Source organism: Bactrocera oleae, chromosome 6, assembly GCF_042242935.1.
Source record: "Bactrocera oleae isolate idBacOlea1 chromosome 6, idBacOlea1, whole genome shotgun sequence".
NCBI lineage: Eukaryota > Metazoa > Arthropoda > Insecta > Diptera > Tephritidae > Bactrocera > Bactrocera oleae.
This window is the reverse complement of record NC_091540.1, coordinates 60,400,119-60,421,485: the sequence shown is the minus strand read 5'-3', so window position 1 is coordinate 60,421,485 and position 21,367 is coordinate 60,400,119. Positions and strand designations below refer to the sequence as shown.

Here is a 21,367-nt window from a genome sequence, read left to right as displayed (position 1 = left end):
TTTTTGATTTCAGATGACTAGTAGCGTTGAAATCATGGGTATGCTCATGTGCCAATTTTTTGAGACCCCCACTTCATCAGCTGACAGTTTTTTAAATTTTAATAATTTTTTTTTTTTTTGAATTTTTTCCTATACACTTGTAACAATAATATTTAAATAACTGAGACAAAAAAATCGATGCTAAAAATATTGATTGCCTTTTTTCACGACACTTTAGAAATTACCTAAACTTTATGTCACTAGACTAGAATACCACCTTAAATCATAAAGTTCTACGACATCTTTTAAATTCTAAACAGTCTCAACCGCTTAAAGCTTCTGCTTTGACTATATTCCGACAATATCTATACCCTCTTGGGTGGGGTTTTGTAAAAAGAAATGTAACCAATGTGACACACTTACAAGATTATTCATGCCGAAGTATTCTTGCAATCGCTTCTAATTTATAACAATATTATTCTTGTAGCAACCATACAAATGAAATCACTTCAGAGCAGCATACAAGGCAGAGAGACTACGTCGGCGAACTTTACTCTAGACCGGGTTGACAAGCGCCGTTGTCGCCGCCGATGTGAATAGAGAGGTTCGCTGATCTGTTGCAATTAGCAAATCACACACATTTTTTATTTACTTGCATTTCGTGTTAACTGTGCTGTTTAATTCTCTACCATGCAATTGCATTCGATCAAATGACGCTGCTATCCAATCTAATTTAGCTGAAATCAACGGCTTGGCTTGGAATTAAGCGCTGCAAACGCCAACAGCAAGCAGCAAGCTCATGAAAGCCGGCGTGGCGCTGATTGCATGGCACTTTGCTGCCAATCGCCAGCGACGATATAAATCAATCATTTTGCCGTTCATGCCACTGCCATTCGAGGCGTTCCGGAAGACCTCCGCGCCCGACGGCGGCAGCCCACAAGACGCAGCTGAGTGGCGGTGTGGCGCTCGGCTTCAGTGCTAGAGTAATATAGGAAGATAAAAACAACAATTTCCCTCTTGTATACAAAAAATAAGAAATAAGAAAAGCAACAACAAACTCGTTACATTAGCATGCGCGCATGTGTGTTTGTGTGTGTGTGTCTATTATTGAGATGGTGTGTGGCTGTGTTGTGTCACCTTGAAAGCTGCAAGAACTTATGTCGTGCACGAAGCGATTGCCAAGTCGGCTATAAATCTACTGCACTGCACCAGTTTATAATTTGTTTCTACTTAGTTTTAGAATATGAAAACATTTGTCTTCGCCTTTCCAAATGAGCGCGCGCTTCCTACCCTGCTTGGGTGCACAGCGTTCTTATAGCAGAACACACACACACAAGGATACTTACATATATATATATATATATATATATATATATGTGCGTGTGTTTGTCGATTATTTTCTTTTTTAAACAATTTTATTAGTACTAATATTATATTGCTTTTTTCCACTCGCTAAACAAGTAACGAATAAAAAACGAGTAAGAGTAAGCGCTCGTTACTGGATATTCAGCGTTTTCATGATTTCAACGGTTATTGATTTGATAGAAATCTTATTATTGATTAATGTGTTATAAAAACGACAAGTGCCCGCGAGAAAAACCGTAATATTCTAGCAATGTTAGCGTGCTAGAAATATAAAAGAATTCAATTTGGCGGAGCGTAGTTTAAATGAACATTAGAACACTTACTCTAGAACTCTTAGGCACTCGAAAGTCTAAGTTAAAGTTGAGTTGTAATATTTATTGAGTTACTTCAGCGCGATAACTGTTAATAATTACTGTTACTTGTAATTTCGATAGGAGGGCGCTAAAAAAAGATAGAGATAGAATTAGCACATACGGTAAGGTCTAGTTAAAGGAAATTCTTTATTTTTGCATTAAAATTAAGGTTCACAGTTAATTCTGCGCCGTTTTCTTCCATAGTTTCTTTGCATTTTGTAGCTAATTTCGTAATGTCACTCATAGCAAACCGCGTCCCTGTTGGCAAAACCCGGCGCAGTCAATTCTTACAAGCTCTCTTTGAGGCAAGTTTTTCATTAGGAAAATCATTCGCCGCAGACAGGTACAGGTAGTAAGCACTTGGTTCTAAGTCTGATCTATAAAATTAATGCATAATAACCTCGCAACCAAGCTTCCGGCGCTTCTGGCCAGTTACTATCGATGTGTGTGGCCTGATGTTGTCTTGTTGGAACACAATTCCTCTTCCATTGATCAAAGCTGGCCGACGAGATCAAAATTGTGCTTTGCTTCTACATAAAGAGTCAATTGGAAACATAATTGCTTTCCTCATAATAGAGCTTATATGACGAAACTACCACCAACGCGGAGAGCTCTTGGAAGCGTTCAAAAATTATTTGCTGAAACGTCCATATAAAAAAGTTTCTAAAAGAGACCAACTGAATTGGAAATCGTTAGACGTAACTCTCTATTCGTCCTTCAAAAAGTTAGCGTTCGGAGAATTAGAAATAATTAATACATACATTTCATTCATCTTCGAAATCGTCTTTTCGTTAGCGTGACCTTCGTCATTTTTTAAGTTTATCTGGAATGGAAGGTAGTTAGAAAAGTAAACATCTTACAGAGAGCGGCACTCACAGGACCTCACTTAGAACCTCAATCGCATCTAGCATAAAATATACGCTTCGCTGTTCCTGAGCGTAATGATGATCGCAACAGTAAAAGACCATTACAGTTTCCAACCTTCGACTTTAAGCTGCATAGCTCTTCTAAAAATTCTCATAAAGAATAATAAAACACACTACTAGTACACCTTAAGTGTTCAATAGAAGAAGCAGTCGCTATACTAATTATTTCATAAAATAACCTGGTTCTTACTAAGCATAGCAGAAAACTAACTCAGCGTTAGCTTCTTGGCTAACTTTTGAGCTAATCCAAATTAGTTCCGAAAGCTATCACTTACCATAAAGTGTATTTTATTTTCGAAAGCAGAGCTGTGATGCGGCTTTCTGTAATCCTCTGGGTGTCCAAGTATTTTATACACAGAATTTATATAAGCTGGTTTTATAGCGTCGAATTGATTTTGCGTAATTTGTCATCGAAGACTAAGCAAGCATGGTAAGTTTTAGTCAGCTGGACCTTTGCCCGTTACAACTGTTGAGAGATTAAATTTCCGTTACACACAAGCTCAGCATTACCTCATCGTGTATTCATGCGTGTCCTCTTAGCCACAGATGTCGCAACTAGAGAATGCTTCGTAAATATTACCATGTTAGAGAGCTCGTGCTTTCCGTTGACTCTTTGCATTGAGCCTATTGTCATGAGCTCGGTCTTGTTTCAGGCTTTCAGATCAGTATAGCGCATTTCCAGCACATTAAATCACCTTTAACGAAGAGAGGACGCCTTCTTAAAAGTAATATTCAACCCGATAGCTCATTGACTTATCGTTCGATCCTAAACTCATTATCGATAGCATCTAGCTAGCGCTTGACTTATAGGATTGCTATATTGACAAGCTTACGTGTAAGGGTAATCTTATCTAACTATTCCGAATTGTAAATTGGAGCTTGCTTGATTGCTCGCAAGAAGATTCGTCACTATTTAGTTATAAGATCAGAACATTTTTAGATGACAGAGGTGAGTAAACAGTTCAACCTGTACCAGCCACATTTTCTACTATACCGCACAGTAATAAGAAGGTAAGGGAGGGAGCTAATAATCATAAGCTTATATTATTTATACGAGAAGCTATATATATATATATATATTATCAGATCGGCCGTATTTAGTAATTTAATTGTGCCGTCGGTTATCTATAGCCGCTTTGCAATAGGTTTCTTCTCATACTCTGCTAGTTCACTCTTCGAATTGTTGTTATGGCATCATGCTTGTTAGCTTCCAGAAGTTCACAAGAGCTGCCGAGGAGTAATCGCTCACTCATTCAAGCAATAAAAATGCAATTATACATCTACATATATACATTTCTATGCTAGTTATTCCATATATATATGTTTGTAGTTTTGCTTCGTGTTCCTTGGTAATTAAGTTTTCTGAAACGAAATATTTCTGTTTAATTATTTGCATAGATTTGAAAGGAATGCCAGCCAACGCTTAACCCCAACTCTCCAACTGTGCCAACACCAACTGCGCTTTTCTTATTGTTCTCTTGATTTGCCTCGTGATTTATATGCATTTTAAAATGGAATTGATTTGAATTAAACCTCAGCTAGCGACTGCCTGTGAACGTGTCAAAATACATCAATCAAAATGTAACATTCACCGTTCGGATTTGTTTCAACATGCCATTTATTGTCATTTCATGCAAAATACACAAAACTTTGGTGCACTCACATGCATATATACATATAAATATATTCATAAACATTTATGTATAATTAACCAAATATATGTACTCGTATATGGATATAAATACCCTGTCGGAAGTTCTGTCGTGATGAAACACCACCATACTAAAAATCTTTGGTATTAATTTCGATCATACAATCAAAAGTTGCAAGAATTTTTTCAGTACTCAATTCTGCCTTACTTACTAATAATAACAATACTTCAATTTCGATACACTCACTAATTCTGCACTTATATATTGCAAAGTAAAAAAGGCTAACAGAGTTCATAATGCGGTTCTATATAAAATGTACGTGGTTCAATTTCATTAATGAAAACCATTAACTTCTTAGAATAGAAAGAATACTGTTTTTGATACGAAATATATTTTTTTATTCAATATAATCTCCCTTAACTTCAATACACTTATTCCAAAGAGTTTCCAATAATTGTATACCATCCCTATAATGACTAACCGAAAGCTCTATAAAATACTCGCCTCCGTATTACTCTGTAATAGCTTCTTCATTCAACGAAAAACCTTTTCCACGAAGGAATTGTTTCAGGTTTCTGAAGAGATAGTGGTCGCTAAGAGCTAAATCTGGTGAATACGGTGGATGCTCAAGCAATTCGTACTTTAATTCGTTGAATTTTGTCATGGTTAAAACACCTTTGTGAGCAAGTGCATTGTATTTTTTTTTTTGCTGCAAACCAGGTCCTTCCTTACGAATTTTTTCATCCAGCTGATAAATATTCAAAGTTGATTGTTGGCTGCAATAATATTCAAATGTGATTGTTTGACCTTTCTGCAGATTAATAATCAACAAAATTCTTTTTACGTCTCAAAAAGCCGATGCCATAACCTTCTTTGCTGATCGTTGTGACTTCACCTGCTTTGAAGCTGAACAACCAGCTTCAGTCTACTGTAAACGTTCTTGTTTCAATTACCTGTAGACGGATCATATTGGTTGATCTAAGTATCATCCATAGTTATAAAACGATTTATTCTGCTTAAAACGTTCCAAAATATGCTGAGAAATTTCTTTTCGATCCAGTTATTATTGAATTGTTAATGTATGCGGCACTAAAATTCCAAACAGCTTTTTCATATGTAATTCTCCACCTTTTGTTAAATAAAGGTATTGACTAATAATACCTTCGACAGTCCAATCGCCCCAGAGACTAACTTTTTTTTTGCTGTAAAGGCGTCTGGGAGGGTTTTTACAGCTATTCCCTCTCCAAATACCATAAATATGACTATTCATTAGGGTGGAGTGAAAAAAAATTTTTTTTTGAGGGTAAAATCTGTAGATTATAAAAAAAGAAAAATTTTTAGACAAAAAAAAATTTTCTTTTTCGGTCCACCCTACTATTCATGGACCGACGCAACAATTGTAGATGAAGTTTTTCGCATAGAAGGCAAGTTTTCGAAATAGACTTCTACGATTTTTAAACGCTTTATTTCCATGTAATTTGTCAAAGTATCCTCAACCGAAATGTCAAACCAAAGTTGTATACTTTGACAAGTAGTTTGACATCTATTCAACTGCAAAATATATAATTCCATACTAATTTAACGGCTTACAAGATATATGCAGATATTAATATAGAGTAGATACCTTACTACTGTAATCTAAATACCTATGTTACCAACATAACCTAAAATCCGAAAAAAATATTTGAAAGCAAAATTGGCGAGATATACACTTAATTTATATAACAATTATATTTTAACACAGGGAAACTAATAAATAACAGTAAAATATGTGAGCGACAACATTTTGCCAACACTTCCGAAAATTTCCTACAGGGCATACATGCAAAGCAATGCTTAAAGTCACAGCGACACCCACCCACCAATGTTGACAACAACTGCGAGCAATTATTATTACAGCTACACCAATGCAAGAAAAATTGCATAAATTTGAGCACAAAAATTGTTGTTGCTTTTGCTTTTTTTTTGTTTTTTGGCTCAAATTATAAGCTTTTGCATTTTGGTGTAAGACAAAACGGCGGTTAGCGAGCAGAGTCATTGCCAGCGCCTGGCCACATTTAGCTTAATTTGTGTGTGTGTATGTGTGTGTGTTGAAAAATAGACTAGAATGAGTTATGTTAAATTTATTGGTTATAATGGAAGAATTAGAATAAAAATGTCAAAATGAAATGCGAATAAAAATTTCAACAATTCACAAAATGCAATTACCACATTGAGCAATGTGGTCACAATGTTGCAAGAAGGTAATTTCGTTCGCAGCATGTTGGTGTCATTTGCATTTGGCGCTGCCGCTGCTGCTGTTGTTGTTTTTGTTGGTGTTGTTGTTGGCTTTATTCGACAGTCAACGGGCGGCGCGGCAGTTAGAAATTGACGTTTGGCGGTTGCCTCTTGGCAATTGGTCGTTAGTTATGGTTGGCGTTGTTGTTGTTGTTGCTGCTGTTGCTGCTTTGGCAAGCCTTGCCTTGCGATTGTCATTGTTAGTCCACGCCGCTGCCAACCAGCCTTCATGCGCTCCGCATTGTTTGCCTTAGTTGTCGCTGGTGTTTGTTGTTGTTGTTGTCGTTTTTGTTGCTTTAGCTATTATTATTAATATTTAATGTTATTTCTATATTTAAGTCTTTGGCCAAGATGGAAATAGTAAAATTAAAATGCTGCGCGTAATTTATGCTTTTAACTTAAGTGGGTGGCATATTAAATACGCCAAACGGTACACACGTACACACACATACATACCCGCACATACATATTACCTATACAGTTGTATAACTAATGCCGCTGGCGTTTTGCAGTGGCATTTAGACGGTAACTCGCAAGTGATTGTAAAATTGTAAAATTAACTAACGAAGGGGAATCGCTGCGGGCCCAGAAATATTGCGCAAGGAATATTTGAAAATTAAAAGACAAAATAAATAAATAAATTAAATGAATAAAAAAATAAAAGAATAAAAAACTAAAAAAAAATTCAGTAAAAATTACATTAAATTTGTCATAAAATAAAATTAAGTTAAATAAAACGAAAGAAAATAATATATAAACAAAAATGCAATTCAATTAATAAAATAAAATATACTGAATTTAATTAAATTAAACTAAACTAAATTAAAGTAATTAGAGAAAATAAATTAAAACAAGAAAAAACATTAACTTCGGTGTCACCGCAGCTATAATACCCTTCACCAATAAAAAAAAAAGTTTTCCATACAAGCACTTGATTCCGATCGTTCAGTTTGTATGGCAGCTATATGCTATAATGGTCCGATATATGCGGTTCTGACAAATGAGCAGCTTCTTGGGGAAAAAATAATGTATGCAAAATTTCATATCGATATCTCATAAACTGAGAGACAAGTTCGCCTATATATACAGACAAACGGGCAGACAGACAGACATGGTTAAATCAACACAGCTGGTCGCGCTGACCATTTAGGTATATATTTTATCGGTTCTCAGACGTTTCGTTCTGGGTGTGAAAAACATCATGTCAAACTTAACCCTGTTCAGCGTTTAAAAATTAAATTACTGCATTTTACTAAACTAAATATATTAATGTAATTTTTATTTTTAATTTATTAAAATTAATTGAATTAGACTAAATTGAATGTGATATAATATATATAAAATAAAATAAATTATATAATATAATGTCTAATAAATTATTATTTTTAATTAAACACAAATAATAAACAAAATAAAATTTCATTAAAAAAATTTCAAAAATTTAAATATTTTAATTAAATTAAAGGGTTACATGGTTAAAAATAATAATTTATTACACATTATATTATATAATATTTTCGTCGAGCAAAAAATGCCTTATTTTCAATACTGTTTTCATATAAAAATTTAAATATTTTATTTAAACTTTTTATTATTACGAAAATACTCAAGCGCTGAACTTTTCAAAGCTGTATCTCCAAAACTATTGCTGGTATCAACTTGAGAATTTAGTACAATATTCTAGAGATTTTATAAAATTAAATAAGACAAGAAGCCGTGAAACCCATGTTAGCCTTAAATTAAACCAAATTAAATCAAAGAAGTAGTAGACCAAGTCCCATTTTTGATCTGGAACTCATTTGAAGCTTATTTAAAAAAAGTATAGGGTCTCGTAAACAGATATTGTATTAGCATAGTTGGAACAATCCGATATATAACGCCACATGCATAGAAACCCTCGTCCCTATTGGCAAAACATTGGGACAGTCGATATTTTTAAGCTTCTCTTAAGGCTAATTTTTCACCAGCTAAATAATTCGCCATAGACAGAAACAGGTAGTAAATTGTTACATAAGAACCATGCAAAAACATTCCCGGAACTGCTAGCGAATATCGATATGTGTGATCTGGCGTTGGCCTGACGGAACACCATTCCACTTCTACGAATATTGTCTAATGCTTGCTGCTTCTAAGCGATTGGTTTCTTCAGAAGGCTAATTGTTGACAGCCCAGATTCGAATTGAGAGTTTTGACATACAATTAGCTTTGTTTTTAAAAATTTATCCAATTAATATCGCTTTTCATAGTGGAACCACTATAATCTGTAGGGATAAGGAACTTGAAAGGAAGAACATTCTCACTTCTGTTACACTAAGAACCCTTTTGTTAGTAACAAAATTGTAGCCTAAACTCTGTCTATCCATCCCTAATGACTTTTACTGTTCTCCTTTGAGCCAATATGGGTCCTCTACTGCTCTCTATTATTAAAAAATTAAACAAAGTTGTTTCCTTTTCCTTCCACTTTCGTCTATATAGTAATTTTTTTTGTTTAGTGTACCAACTATTTCTCTCTCTCTCTCGCTCTCTCTCTTTTTCTTTCCTCTCTTTTACTCTTGTTCTTTTTTTTCATATCTTTTCCAATTATTTCTCTGTCTATGTCTCTCTCTTTTTCTTTACTCTCTTTTACTCTTGATCTCCTTTTTCATATTTTTTTCAATTATTTCTCTATCTCTGTCTCTCTCTTTTTCTTTTCTCTCTTTTACTCTTGTTCACTATTTTCCTGCCTCTCTCTTTCAATTTAACTGAGCTACTAAGTCTAGCTTACTCTAGCTTAACCAAAGGTAATCCAATCTTACCATCCAGCAAAGAACTTAACCTCACATAACTGAACATAACCAAAATCACTTTTATCTACCTAAATTCTACTCTCTACCTAAGTTCTAAGTTAAGCTCCATATCAATATCTTTACGAGTTTACTAAGAGTTTAGCTAAACTATAAATAACTCGAAAATTTTTGTGAGAATAACGGAAATAGTTTTTCGCCTGACATAACCTACAATACACAGTATCGCATTTTCCCTTTCACTTGAGCTCTTATTTGATTAATTCACTTGTCTCCCACAGTATATACTCGTAAGTCATAACAAATAAAATTTATGTACTTCGTTAAATGTAATTTATACCGAAGCAGTTGTATGACCTACCAAATAACGTCTTCATTACCGCTCCAATGACACTTGTCTTTGGCGCAATAAAGACTACCACCTTACTGAAGTTTTATTAAATTTTGAACATTTTCGGCGACACCAACTGCCATTTGCAGTTACCGCGCCAACACTAACGAACCGAGCAGCAAAAAACAAACCGAATTGTACCGAACCCAAGCGAACTGAATTCAACACGACACAATCCGCTCATAACGGCAGACGCGACCAGCGGTCTTCCAAGATGAGAGTGTCAAATGCCTAAACTGGATTTATTGCTTATTACCAACGTTGTACAACAACAACTCCAAAACAACAAAACAATGTAATAATAAAAATTGCCTTTCCGTCGCAGACTAGTTGAGCATTGCATTCGGCTTTGTTGGCGCCCGGCGATCTTATCAGCGACAATGAAGCAAGCAAACAAAAATCAAGCGAAAATAATAATAAACAACAACAACCACCGCAAAGCAAATGCATAACAAGTGCACAAATTTGTAATATTATTATAAAATTAACACCTGCAACTTGGTTCGCATCATTTAAGGCAAACAAGTCGCCTTCTAACATCCGCCGGCTGCGCAGAAACACAATGGACCATCTGTGTCGTTGGCGCGCACCTTTCGATTTTTCGGCAGCTTGCTTGTGTTCCAGCCATGTCTTGGCCATGCATTTTGCCATTTGTTGGATTGTGCTGCTGTTTGGTTTATTACTACGGTCGGTTGCAAGTGCGCATGCGCGGCAATTGATTTTCTCACGCTCCGCATTGGTGGCTTCGGTACACGACACGCCGCGGCTAGGTGAGTGCACGCGATTTGCTTATGTAAGGTGTTGCTCTGCGATGCCTCACATGACCATCGGCAGTTGCAACGAAAGCGTCGTACAAATCGCCATGGCGTCTATGAAAATTCACGATATGTTTCAACGAACACAAGAGGCGCTATTGTGTGGAGTAAGGAATTGGAATGCTGCAGATGTTGAAGAATGAGAAAATATAAGTTAAATTCAATGCCGAAAGCCCTCGCAGTTGGGTGTGTTTTTTTCGTTCATTTGGGATAAGTTGAGGGTTGGTTGTAGACTCTATGCCGGCTGGCCTTATTTAATACCGAATTCTAAGTATTGCCGTAGCGTTTAACCCTAAACTCAATATTTTGACGCATTACTCTCCCAACTCAGCTTGGCGCAAACCAGATTATTGCAACCAATTCTTATCTATATACGCTCTTTCCGGCTTTCGTAACAAAACTCGCAATTACCATAAGAACACATAAAAGTTTGGACAGGACAGTATTTTTCTCAAATTTTTGGTTTATTCGAGTTAATTCGAGCTTTCATCGACCACCAGATGAAATCCATTCGTCTTCATATACTAATGATTATGCGCTATTGAAGTCTGAACTTCGTCTTTTTGACTTGCATTGGAAGTGAACTTAAGCAAAAAACGTCGGCGACTTCGGACGACAGTTGCTACGTGATCTGGCATCGATAAGATCGGCGGAAAGTTAAAAGCGAAAAAACCTGAAAACCGCACTGAAAACAGAGAATCAGAGACAGTTTTCAGACTGCCAACATAGGAACTAGTTACTTTTCGGAATACTAGCTATCATTTTGGGTTTGAGCCACATATAATAAAGAGTTCTATGAACTCATTGTCGCTGAAAGCTTGCGTGGCACAAAACAAGTCATTCCTCATATAATATTTCAGAACAATTCGTCGAAACGTTCAATCTTTTGATTGTAAGTGGAGTCGACTTCCATGACACCTCGAAACGATACGTTTCCCCACAGTAGAATCCAAGCGATCTTCAACGCTAATTCAAATGTGAAAATTCAGTTCTCAACAACTGTGACAACTATTCTGCCATGAATAGAGTGAACAATTAATAAACGTCTTCTAGCGCACAGGCCAGTGCGTCCCAACTTCTCGCGTGTCAGTGCGAATGCAAATACAAATTTCGGCAACTGCATCACGACACGAACTCCGACAATCTAACTACATTTACTACTACGTATAATGAACGGGTAAACGAGTTAGTAACGACAATTAATTACTCTCGCACTATGTCTTGCCACTCGTGTGTAGCAGGTGCAAAGTGTCGCCTCGACAAACATTGCGTACGCCATAGTGACTGACCGAATGTTAGCGTGCGTTGCGAGCTTGAATGAAAGCTTCGATTTATGTAACAGTTAGGTTGAGTAGGCCAAAGCAGCCTCATTCACATATGGGAATGTGCAAAATTAATGGTATATTGTCTGTGTGTTTAGCACAACCGTCAGTTATAGACTAGAGTGCACCCTGTAAGGTAAGAAAACTAAACTTTTTTGTTAATACGAGTTTTTACTGAATTTTCAAAGAAAAAAAGCTAGTATGATATGACTACCTTGCTTCTAGCATAGAGCTACGTACAACATTATAATTTTTCAAACGCCCCTGGAAATCTTAAAAAGCGTTGGATATCTTAAACAGCTTTAAAAATTTCGGTTTTCCTCGTTTGGAGCCAGTTTCCTCGGATAAATGCAATTACGTAGCACCCAAGATCTTTTAACTGTTTGCTTGTAAGTTTGTAAGAGATCACAACTCCGAAGCGAATATTGCACTCTTCAAAAGAGTAACACTTCTCGAGCCTGTAAACGACATTGTTTATAAAGTACGAGGTTTCATAAGTTTCTCTCTTCAAGTACGGCTCTTTTTTGGCAGATAATACGGTATCAAAAGTTGATCCAGCTCAGGCAAGTTCGTTCGCTTTCTAGTCCCGTGGTCCTGTGGTCGATATGTCCATTTTTAAAACTGTTCTGAACATTAAAATGTCTCCCTTATATCAGCAGTACACCCGAAAACTAGCCAGGAATTCTATATTTCGCCGAAAATCTCCATTGGCTTTACTTGTAGGCCTGGGGAAATAAAAATCATTAGGACTACATAGGTACATCTACTAATAGGTGTACATAGATACAGAAACTTCAGAGCTGCAAAACAGCAAGTGTGAATCTTGCTGTGAAAGATGACTTGGGCGTCTCACCTATTGCTAGCGAAGTACTGTTCGTGTCTCGTGAAACCCGAGTGCCTGGTTCAAGGTAACAAATCAACAAAAAAAAAATATTTGCAAGTAACCAGAGTCCACACTTGACACTATTTACCTCTTTCAAAGCACTCAAATCAAATCAACTAGCTTATACAGGGTCTAGAAGCCACAAATATATTAAAACATTTCGACGTAGTAACCTTTACTGGAGCAATTGCTAGAAAAGTGTTTTTTGCTTTCTAAATGATTTCTAATGCTGCAGCCAAAAAACTAAGCCATATCTATTCGCAATATAACAGGTTTTATGGTATGTAACTAAAACTTAACCGAATTATAACCGATAAAGTATAGTTGTTCAATATCCCCACGACAGTCGGGTCTGCTTAATCGGAATGAACACAGACTATTATCCAGCTAAGGACTGTCAACTCGGCAGCATGCCTCCATATTACTACAATAATGTTTTCTGCCGCTACAACAACAACAATAGTATACTAGAACCATATGTAATAAAATATTGATTTTCTAGTCTCGATTTCGATTTCGACGGAAAGTTTCGGTTTTGTCTAAACACAAACATATTCAACTATCTATGATCATTAGGGTGCACCTGAAAAATATTAGTTAACAGATATTTTTCCATCTTCCATCAATCGAGACTACAACATACGTATATCGTATTAGAAGTAATCAAATTTTGTGTTTAACGAACCTGAAGATGTGTTCTACAAAGCACAAAGCACTTAATGAAGCCTCTCAAACTTCAAATTAATAAAAAAATATAGTTTTTTACCATGTCAGTATTGGTAAAGTGATTGATATTTTGCAAAACTATTATAAAAGTGAACTTCACACATTTAACTACCACCCTAATGTGCATGCATGTGCGTACTACATGCAACCAACAAATCTCCACTTGCTTGATTGTTGCTAGCTGATAAGCTGATGTTGTTTTTGTGGTGTCACTAATATCACGAAACGATTTAAATCTACATTATAGAAACATATCGATGCAAATTTCTGATTAGGATTTTAGCGGGCAATTTGCATACAAATTTATGTACGAGATAAGCACTGGTGGTTAGTTGAAGTACATAACAGCGATGATTGTTGTTGTAGCGGCATTTTGGTGAATGCTACTGAAGTGACACTTCCTGACTAGATAAAAATCCGGGTAAGCTCTGGTTACGTGAGCCACCTGTCATGCGAAAGATTATTGTACCATGCTGTTGTTCTTGTTGTAGCGGCAGAAAAGATATAACACAATTTTTGCGGGACTTATGCTGAGTAGACAGTTCTTGGACAAGTCTATCTTGGTTGCGTAGACCTGAATGCGCGTAATATTATTCCCGAAATAAATAGAGCTTAACGGTTATCCTTCTTAGTTATCTTTTTACACCGACTTTTGAACGCAGTATATTAAGTTTGCCACGAAGTTTGTTATACCTAAAAGGACACATCAAAAGGTATATATATATTATATTTACATAAATGATCAGCGTGACGAGCCGAGTCGATTTAGCCATGTCCGTCTGTATATACGCGAACTAGTCGCTCAGTTTATGAGAAATCGATCTGAAATTTTGCACACGTTCTTTTCTCCCCAAGAACCTGAATATTTGTCGGAAAGGCCGTTGCCGGACAACTATAGCATATAGCTGCCATACAAACTGATCGATCAAACTCAAGACCTTGTATGAAGAACTTTTTTAGTTAAGAAGTTATCTTCACGAAATTTGGCATAGATTATGTTTTAAGGCATAGCTGCAAGCTCCGAAGAAATAGTACAGATCGGATCACTATATCATATAGCTGCCATACAAACTGACCGATCAAACTCAAGTCCTTGTATGAAGAACTTTTTTAGTTGACAAGATATGTTCACGAAATTTGGCATAGATTATTTTTCAAGACAGCGCTGCAAGTGCCGAACAAATTGTTTAAATCGAATCACTTTAGCACATAGCTGCCATACAAACTGTTTGTTCAAAATCAAGTTAGAGCTCTTTTTATACCTATTTATGCTATTAGAAATGCACCTGTAAAGGGTTTATAGCTTCGGTGCAGCCGAAGTTAATATTTTTGCTTCCTTTATCTGAAAATTTATGTGCAATACAAAATGTGCTGTTTTAGCGTATTGGTTTATTGATACTTCTATTCATTTCAATATATTATATTAGTGAGTTCAATTCATTTCATGGAACTTTCTTCAATAAGTTAAGTAATAAATTAAATTTAATGCATAGGGTACATATACTGATGTATCTGCAATGACGCATTCATCTTCGTTTGTGTGTGTACTGGTTGAAAAACTGTATATTATTCACTTTTCGTCTTCTGATCGTCCAACTTCACGTGTCGAACGCACATAGTCTTGTATTTGCTTCACCTGCTTCCAATACATTTCCATCCAAAGCGCATGCGCAGCCACATAATTGCTGTCATTACAGTTATAATACGACGGATATGCGCCATATTGTGTTGAGTGCGCTGTTTTTCGTGTAGAACGCTTCTTATCATGCTTATGGGTTTTTGTTGTTTTCGCTGTTTCTAACGGCTCATTGTCATGTTTTGTGTTAGTTATATTGGATTCATGTTTTATGTTAGCTGTTGATGTGCCTGCATTTTCTGCTTCAACTTCGGTTGCAAGCACTACTTTTGCATCACCAAGCTCGGCCGCATTCGTTTCATATTCGTTTTTACGTTCTACACCACTCTCGTAAGTCGCATAATAGGGTACGCCACATCCGCCATCACTATCGCTTTCGCATTCATTGTGTGCAACACCATTGGCGTTGTCGTAGTCGTGACCCTCTTCTTCCAAGTCCTCATCATCTCCTTTATCCTCAAACCAATCCTCTGCATCATTATCTTCGATATCTTCATCTTCCTCGTCCTCGAACTCAGCGCAGTCCTCCTCATCTTCATCTTCATAGTAGTCTTCTTTATCATCATAGTCCTCATCCGTTGACGACGATTCAGCTTCGGCCTCTGGTTCCGGATTTGGTTGCATTAATTCCACGTCACCTTCATTTATAGATCCAGTACCGCTTTCCGAGGACGAAGAGTAGTAACCATTTTCTACATAACGTTCCGCCTCTGTGTCGGAAGTGACGATGCCCGACGAAGCGCTGGTCGTATTGCGCTCGTTGAAGCCACTGCTACCGCCACGCTCCGAATTTGAACGCGAGTGCAAGGAGTCGCTATTGCTAATAGTCGGCGAATGATCATCATCGTGGGAATGTAAAACGGAATCGTTCAGTGCTGGCGAATCGGCTTGCCGAGGCTGTTGGGGCGGTATTTCGATCTGCAAGATTAGTGTAAACATTAATACTATGATGCTAGTGCCAGCTAACTAACTAAGCAACTTACCCGTGCACCAACATTAACAGTTAAGTTCTGTAATTGTTGCTGATTGTATACCAAACCCAGAAGTCGTTGATTGGCCGGTATAAGATCTGGTATGTTGTTGTTTGGTTGATTATGTGCTGGTGAAGTGAAATGCTTCACTTCCGACACTTCACGGCTTTCACTTGTGCAGACGCTATTTTTCAGATCACTCTCTGTGCTCGTTGTATTAACGTACTCTTCAATGGAATCGTGCATTTTTGGCGGTGTTGCCACAGATAATATAAATGTTGCCTTATCAATATCATTAGAGAGTGTCTCCTGACTTAGGCTGCTGGAATTCTCATCGGTATTGAAATTGGCATAGTCGGAGTATATATCAGGTGTGGATTCCACCACTTGCTTCTGCTCGGGTTGATCGATAAGCATCGGCTTATAAGCAGCGATTTTCGTCGATATGGGTGCAGCTTCTGCGACACGGGCAGCTTCAATCTAAATAAAAGATAATATAAAATAACCTCAAAATTCGATAATACCATTTACAGATGCATTTCTTATGGCATAAAAGGGTAGAAAAAAGAAGAAAGATCATAATTTTGATCGATCAGTGTGTGGAGCCATATGCTACAGTGATCCGATCTGAACAATTTTTCGGAAATTGCACTATTGCCTCTGAGAATAAACCATGCCAAATTGATATCTCTTCAAATGAAAAAGCTTTGAATAAAAGCACTTGATTCCGATCGTTCAGCTTTTTCAGATCGATATTGCATAAACTGAGGGACTAGTTAGAGTATATACAGACAGACGAACAGACTAAATAGACTCAGCCCCACCTCTTTCAGTGAATTGTTCGAGTTTGTTAGCACAGCTTTTTTGTAGTCTTCAAACAAATCAATTTGTGGCTTCTTCTTCGCTTCACCACCGTCAACGTCCGCTTTGCTCTCGCTGCTGTTAGGATCGACGAGGAATTCGAAAAGCGTTGGAATGGCGGCTTTTTGCATTAAAACCGATTGGTAACGTGAAATATCTTGTTGGCTGCTGCGTAGACTGTCTGCAGCTATGCTACTGGCGTCGTCTATAGTATTTGAAGATGGTAGTTGTTGTGAAGAGTTTTGGCGTGAGTCAATTGTTAGGTTATGTGAAGGTGAGTAGTGTTGATTGTTATATTCGGGACATTCTAGCAGATTATCTTGCACATTTAGAGCGCTGTCTTTTGAGTCGACACGAAATGTGTTCGTGTCAATTGAAGAGCTCGTATTCAGCTGATTATCATTTACATTCTCTTTATTGTTCTCTTGGGTATCAGAAAATGAGCTATGCTCAAGCGATGCTAAAGGCGCTAAGGCTTCACAACCAAATAGACCAAAATATTGTTTATCCTTTTCAAAGTCGCTGAAATCCCAAAAATCGTGTTCTTGCTCTTGCTCTGGCGCCACCGCCTTTTGTGGAAACTTAAAGACACTCATGCCATTGCCAATGCGTGTTATGAGACGTGTTAGCGTACAACGATCCTTTTCATTGGCAACAAAGTTGATAGCAATGCCATGTGAACCAAAGCGTCCAGCGCGTCCAATGCGATGCAAATAGGTGACCATGTCGGTTGGTAATTCCAAATTTATAACCAAGTTTACATGTTCCGAGTCAACGCCACGCGCCATCAGATCGGTTGTTATGATAATGCGCGTTTTGAATTCACGAAATTTGTGAAACATTTCGAGACGTGTTTTCTGATCCTGCGCACCGGATATAAGTTCACAAGGCCAGCCCTCCTTTTCCAAATAATTGCAATAGGAATTGGCACGTGATTGTGAGCCAGCAAATATTAAACATTGTTTGAAAGGAATACGTCCGAATATGGCACGCAGCGCTGCCAATTTGGTTTGCATCTCAAGTATGCTGGTTTTTTGTTCGACAACTTCATAGACAAACTGTTTTATGCCAACTAATAAGGTGGCACGCTCCTCTGTAGAAATTAACAGGGGATTGCGCATTATCTTTGCCAGCTCCTCATCTAAGCCATCGCAGAATGTGGCGCTACAAGCGATTGTCTGCCGCTTTGCCGGTAAAGCATTTTGTATACGCCGCAAATCTTGCCGGAATGATTGTGTATACATTTTGTCAGCTTCATCCAACACCAGCAAACGAATTTTCGACGTGTTCAGCACGTTGTTTTGTATCAAATGTAGTAGACGGCCGGGCGTACCAACAACTGCTTTGGCGCCATGTAAACGCTTTCTGTCGTCTGCTACATCTAAACCACCAATAACACTGACAGCACGAAAACTGTTACAACAACTACCAATTTGATTCAATACTAATTCAATTTGCACGGCAATCTCACGTGTTGGCGCTACTATCAATGATTGCGGTTCGGCGATATCCATGCGGTAAGCCTCCAATATTATTGTGCAAAATATAAGTGTTTTTCCAGTGCCAGACTTCGACTGTACAAGTAAATCTACGAAAAATACCGTTATTAAAGTACCAACAATTTTTTTTGTTTTACTTACCCAATCCCGATTTGCCCATCGGTATTGAGGTTGCCTGAATGCCTGTTGGGTATACAAATCCCGTTTTTTGCAATCCTTTACGCACCGCATCCGACAACAACATTTTACTAAACGGTGCCAATTCTTTGAGTTTAACATCCTCCGTCCGTACTTTGCCATCCAGGCTGTGGGCCACCCCACCAACTTCCATATTTATAAAGTTTTAAATAATTTATCACTATAAGAAAGGCACCGGCAAATAATAATTTGTGTCGAGAAATTTCGCCAAACAATGCTGAAAATCAGCTGTTGTACAGCGACGCACACACATAGGAGTATAGATGGTGCTACCAGAGAATGTAGTATTTTACATTCTCTGGTGCTACCACATTTTCTGATGAGTTAAATTGGAATAATTATTATTTTTACTTATACTTACTTATATAAATAAAAATGCCTAATATTTATATTATAATATCATGGTTTAAAAAATATAAAAAAAATTGTTGTTTTATTTTCATTTACCGAAACAAATTCATTTTGTTTTATGTTTCTGTTGTCATTTAAGTAGTTTTCTGTTTCCGTTTTATTGCATTTGGTTCGTTGTTTACATACCATATGTGGTTTTCTGTTACTCTTCGCATGTATTTGGTTTGTACTTCATACAGACATATGCCGTTTTTATTTTACAAATCAAACTAATTTCGTTCCCTATTATTGTTGCCATTTAAGTTCTTTTCTGTTTCCATGCATTTGGTTTGTTGTTCACATATGTATGTATGTATTTAGTTTTCTGTTTCTGTTTTCAAGTCTACTGGTTTTCTGTTCCTGCTAACATATGGGTGATAAACATACACATTGCAGATCAAATATGTTATTTGCTTAACAACAGACAAAGCATAAACAAAAATATGCACAACAATAACAAAATATAATAGAATATTTGCAAATATGTTAACAATAAAAATTGCTATTTAAACATATACAAAATAATTACTCAAATTTACTAACACACCTATTTATATGAATCTGGTAGCATTGGTGATGATTTTTAACATCAGTTTTTGCAACAACGAGATTATAATAACAAATTATAAATTTTTTCATATTTCTAGTGTAAAGTTCAATTATAAATACGAAAACTACATAATGGGAGATATTCAAACTCTGATTGATATGGGTTTTGCCAAGGAAAGAGTGTAAGAAACCTCCAGAAAAAATATACCGGCTTTTAGAAAATCACTTCCATTTTCGGCTCTATAAATTTTCAATAGTCATTGGAATTTTTATTTACATATGCGAAATTATTTAATCATATATTTTATAAATAGGGAATATGCTGTTAAAATTACCAATAACAAAGGTGTTGAGCCGGCAATGGAATGGTTGTTGGCGCACGCCGATGAAAATATACCAGCCGAAGCGGCGGCACCTGAAGCAGAAGCAGATAAAAGTGGGAGCGATGCTAGTCAAGCGGATGCTGCCACTTCTTCTGTCGCTGAAGCAAAATCGCTAAAATGCGATGACTGCGGAAGATTGTGCAAAGATCAAACTGAAGTCGAATTCCATGCAGCCAAGACTGGACATAGCAACTTCTCTGAATCCACGGAAGAGAAGAAACCTCTTACAGAGGAAGAAAAGAAAGCACAACTGGCGTTAATTGAAGAAAAGCTGAAGCAAAAACGTCGTGAAAGGGAAGAACGTGAAAAAGCCGATGCCATGGAACGTGAGAAAAATCGTATTAAATCCGGCAAGGATATGACCGAAGCACGAAAACGTATGGAAGAGTTAGAAATGAAAAAGATTGTCGATCAACGTAAACGTGAAAAGGCGGAAGAGAAAGCAGCAAGAGATCGCGTACGTGCTCAAATTGAGGCCGATAAGGCAGCACGCAAAGCCAGGTATTACACTTTTTTCATAAACTTATAAGATAGTTGCGGTTTGAGTAACAATCATTATTATTTAGAGAACAAAACCAAACTGAGCCAGCATCACCAGTAACTTCCCCTACCGTGACGTCGCCAGCGTCCACATCCGCTGTCAAGGCGGTACCAAAAGATTACACACAAACTCGCATACAGGTGCGTTTGCGTGATGGTTCCACACTGACTGAAACGTTCAATGTTAAAGAACAGTTATCTGCCGTGCGCGTTTTTATACAACTGAAGACCGGCGATGAGACACCTTTTAATTTGATGACGACATTTCCACGTAAAGTTTTCACAGGAGATGATTTCGATGCACCACTTGATGTGCTCGGTCTGGTACCATCTGCTGTTCTTATTATGACTAAATAAACGCAATTTTATCTGATATGGAGAATTTATGAAAAGAAGTATTGCGTTTTCGTGTGAGTCGTCATAATTTTATTTTATTTTTTTTTTGCTGTAATTCAATGTAGCGTTTTATATTCAACTTATTTGTAGTATTAGTGAGACATACTCAAATAAAAGAGCCAGTATAAATACAAAAACAAATAATATATGAGAATTTTAAACGATTTTTTGTGAAGCGTAAAGAAGCCAAGCTGCTTATTTGTGTCCCGGTAATGACTGTTTCAACAGCACAAACTTAAACATTTTTTTTCTTGTTCAACTACACAAACGAGACTTATGTTTGTTCATTTATTGTGGTTGTGCCACTCGCTTAATACTTTCCCAAAATTATTTTGCAAAATGTTGATATGACGGCTCTTGCCGTAATATATTTTCAGGTCTGTTGCTTTTATGTATGCTTTAAGTTCTATTTATATATATATATATTTTTTACTATTGTAGAAAAAATTTTAAGCGCTTACATTAGTATTGC

At 36.9% G+C, this 21,367-nt stretch overlaps 2 protein-coding genes and 1 long non-coding RNA gene across 3 annotated transcripts in view; 2 read left to right on the top strand and 1 right to left on the bottom strand.

Annotated features, from left to right (window-relative positions):
• LOC138857940 (uncharacterized) overlaps window positions 1-4,395 on the top strand; it is a 46,301-nt gene extending 41,906 nt beyond the window's left edge. The window contains exon 2 of the long non-coding RNA XR_011397169.1: window positions 4,022-4,395. This is a non-coding gene — a long non-coding RNA (uncharacterized lncRNA). The remainder of the gene's footprint in view (window positions 1-4,021) is intronic.
• Window positions 4,396-14,841: 10,446 nt separating this feature from the next.
• Window positions 14,842-18,883, bottom strand: Gem3 (Gemin 3). Its single transcript, XM_014236307.3, has 4 exons — window positions 18,581-18,883; window positions 16,904-18,528; window positions 16,092-16,559; window positions 14,842-16,026 (listed from the first exon to the last, which is right to left on the bottom strand). The coding sequence occupies exons 1-4, from the start codon at window positions 18,768-18,770 to the stop codon at window positions 15,043-15,045; spliced, it is 3,267 nt and encodes a 1,088-aa protein (XP_014091782.2). The 5' UTR covers window positions 18,771-18,883; the 3' UTR covers window positions 14,842-15,042.
• A 711-nt stretch (window positions 18,884-19,594) lies between these two features.
• Window positions 19,595-21,039, top strand: LOC106618511 (UBX domain-containing protein 1). Its single transcript, XM_014236299.3, has 3 exons — window positions 19,595-19,758; window positions 19,891-20,460; window positions 20,526-21,039. The coding sequence occupies exons 1-3, from the start codon at window positions 19,604-19,606 to the stop codon at window positions 20,854-20,856; spliced, it is 1,056 nt and encodes a 351-aa protein (XP_014091774.2). The 5' UTR covers window positions 19,595-19,603; the 3' UTR covers window positions 20,857-21,039.
• Window positions 21,040-21,367: the final 328 nt, after the last annotated feature.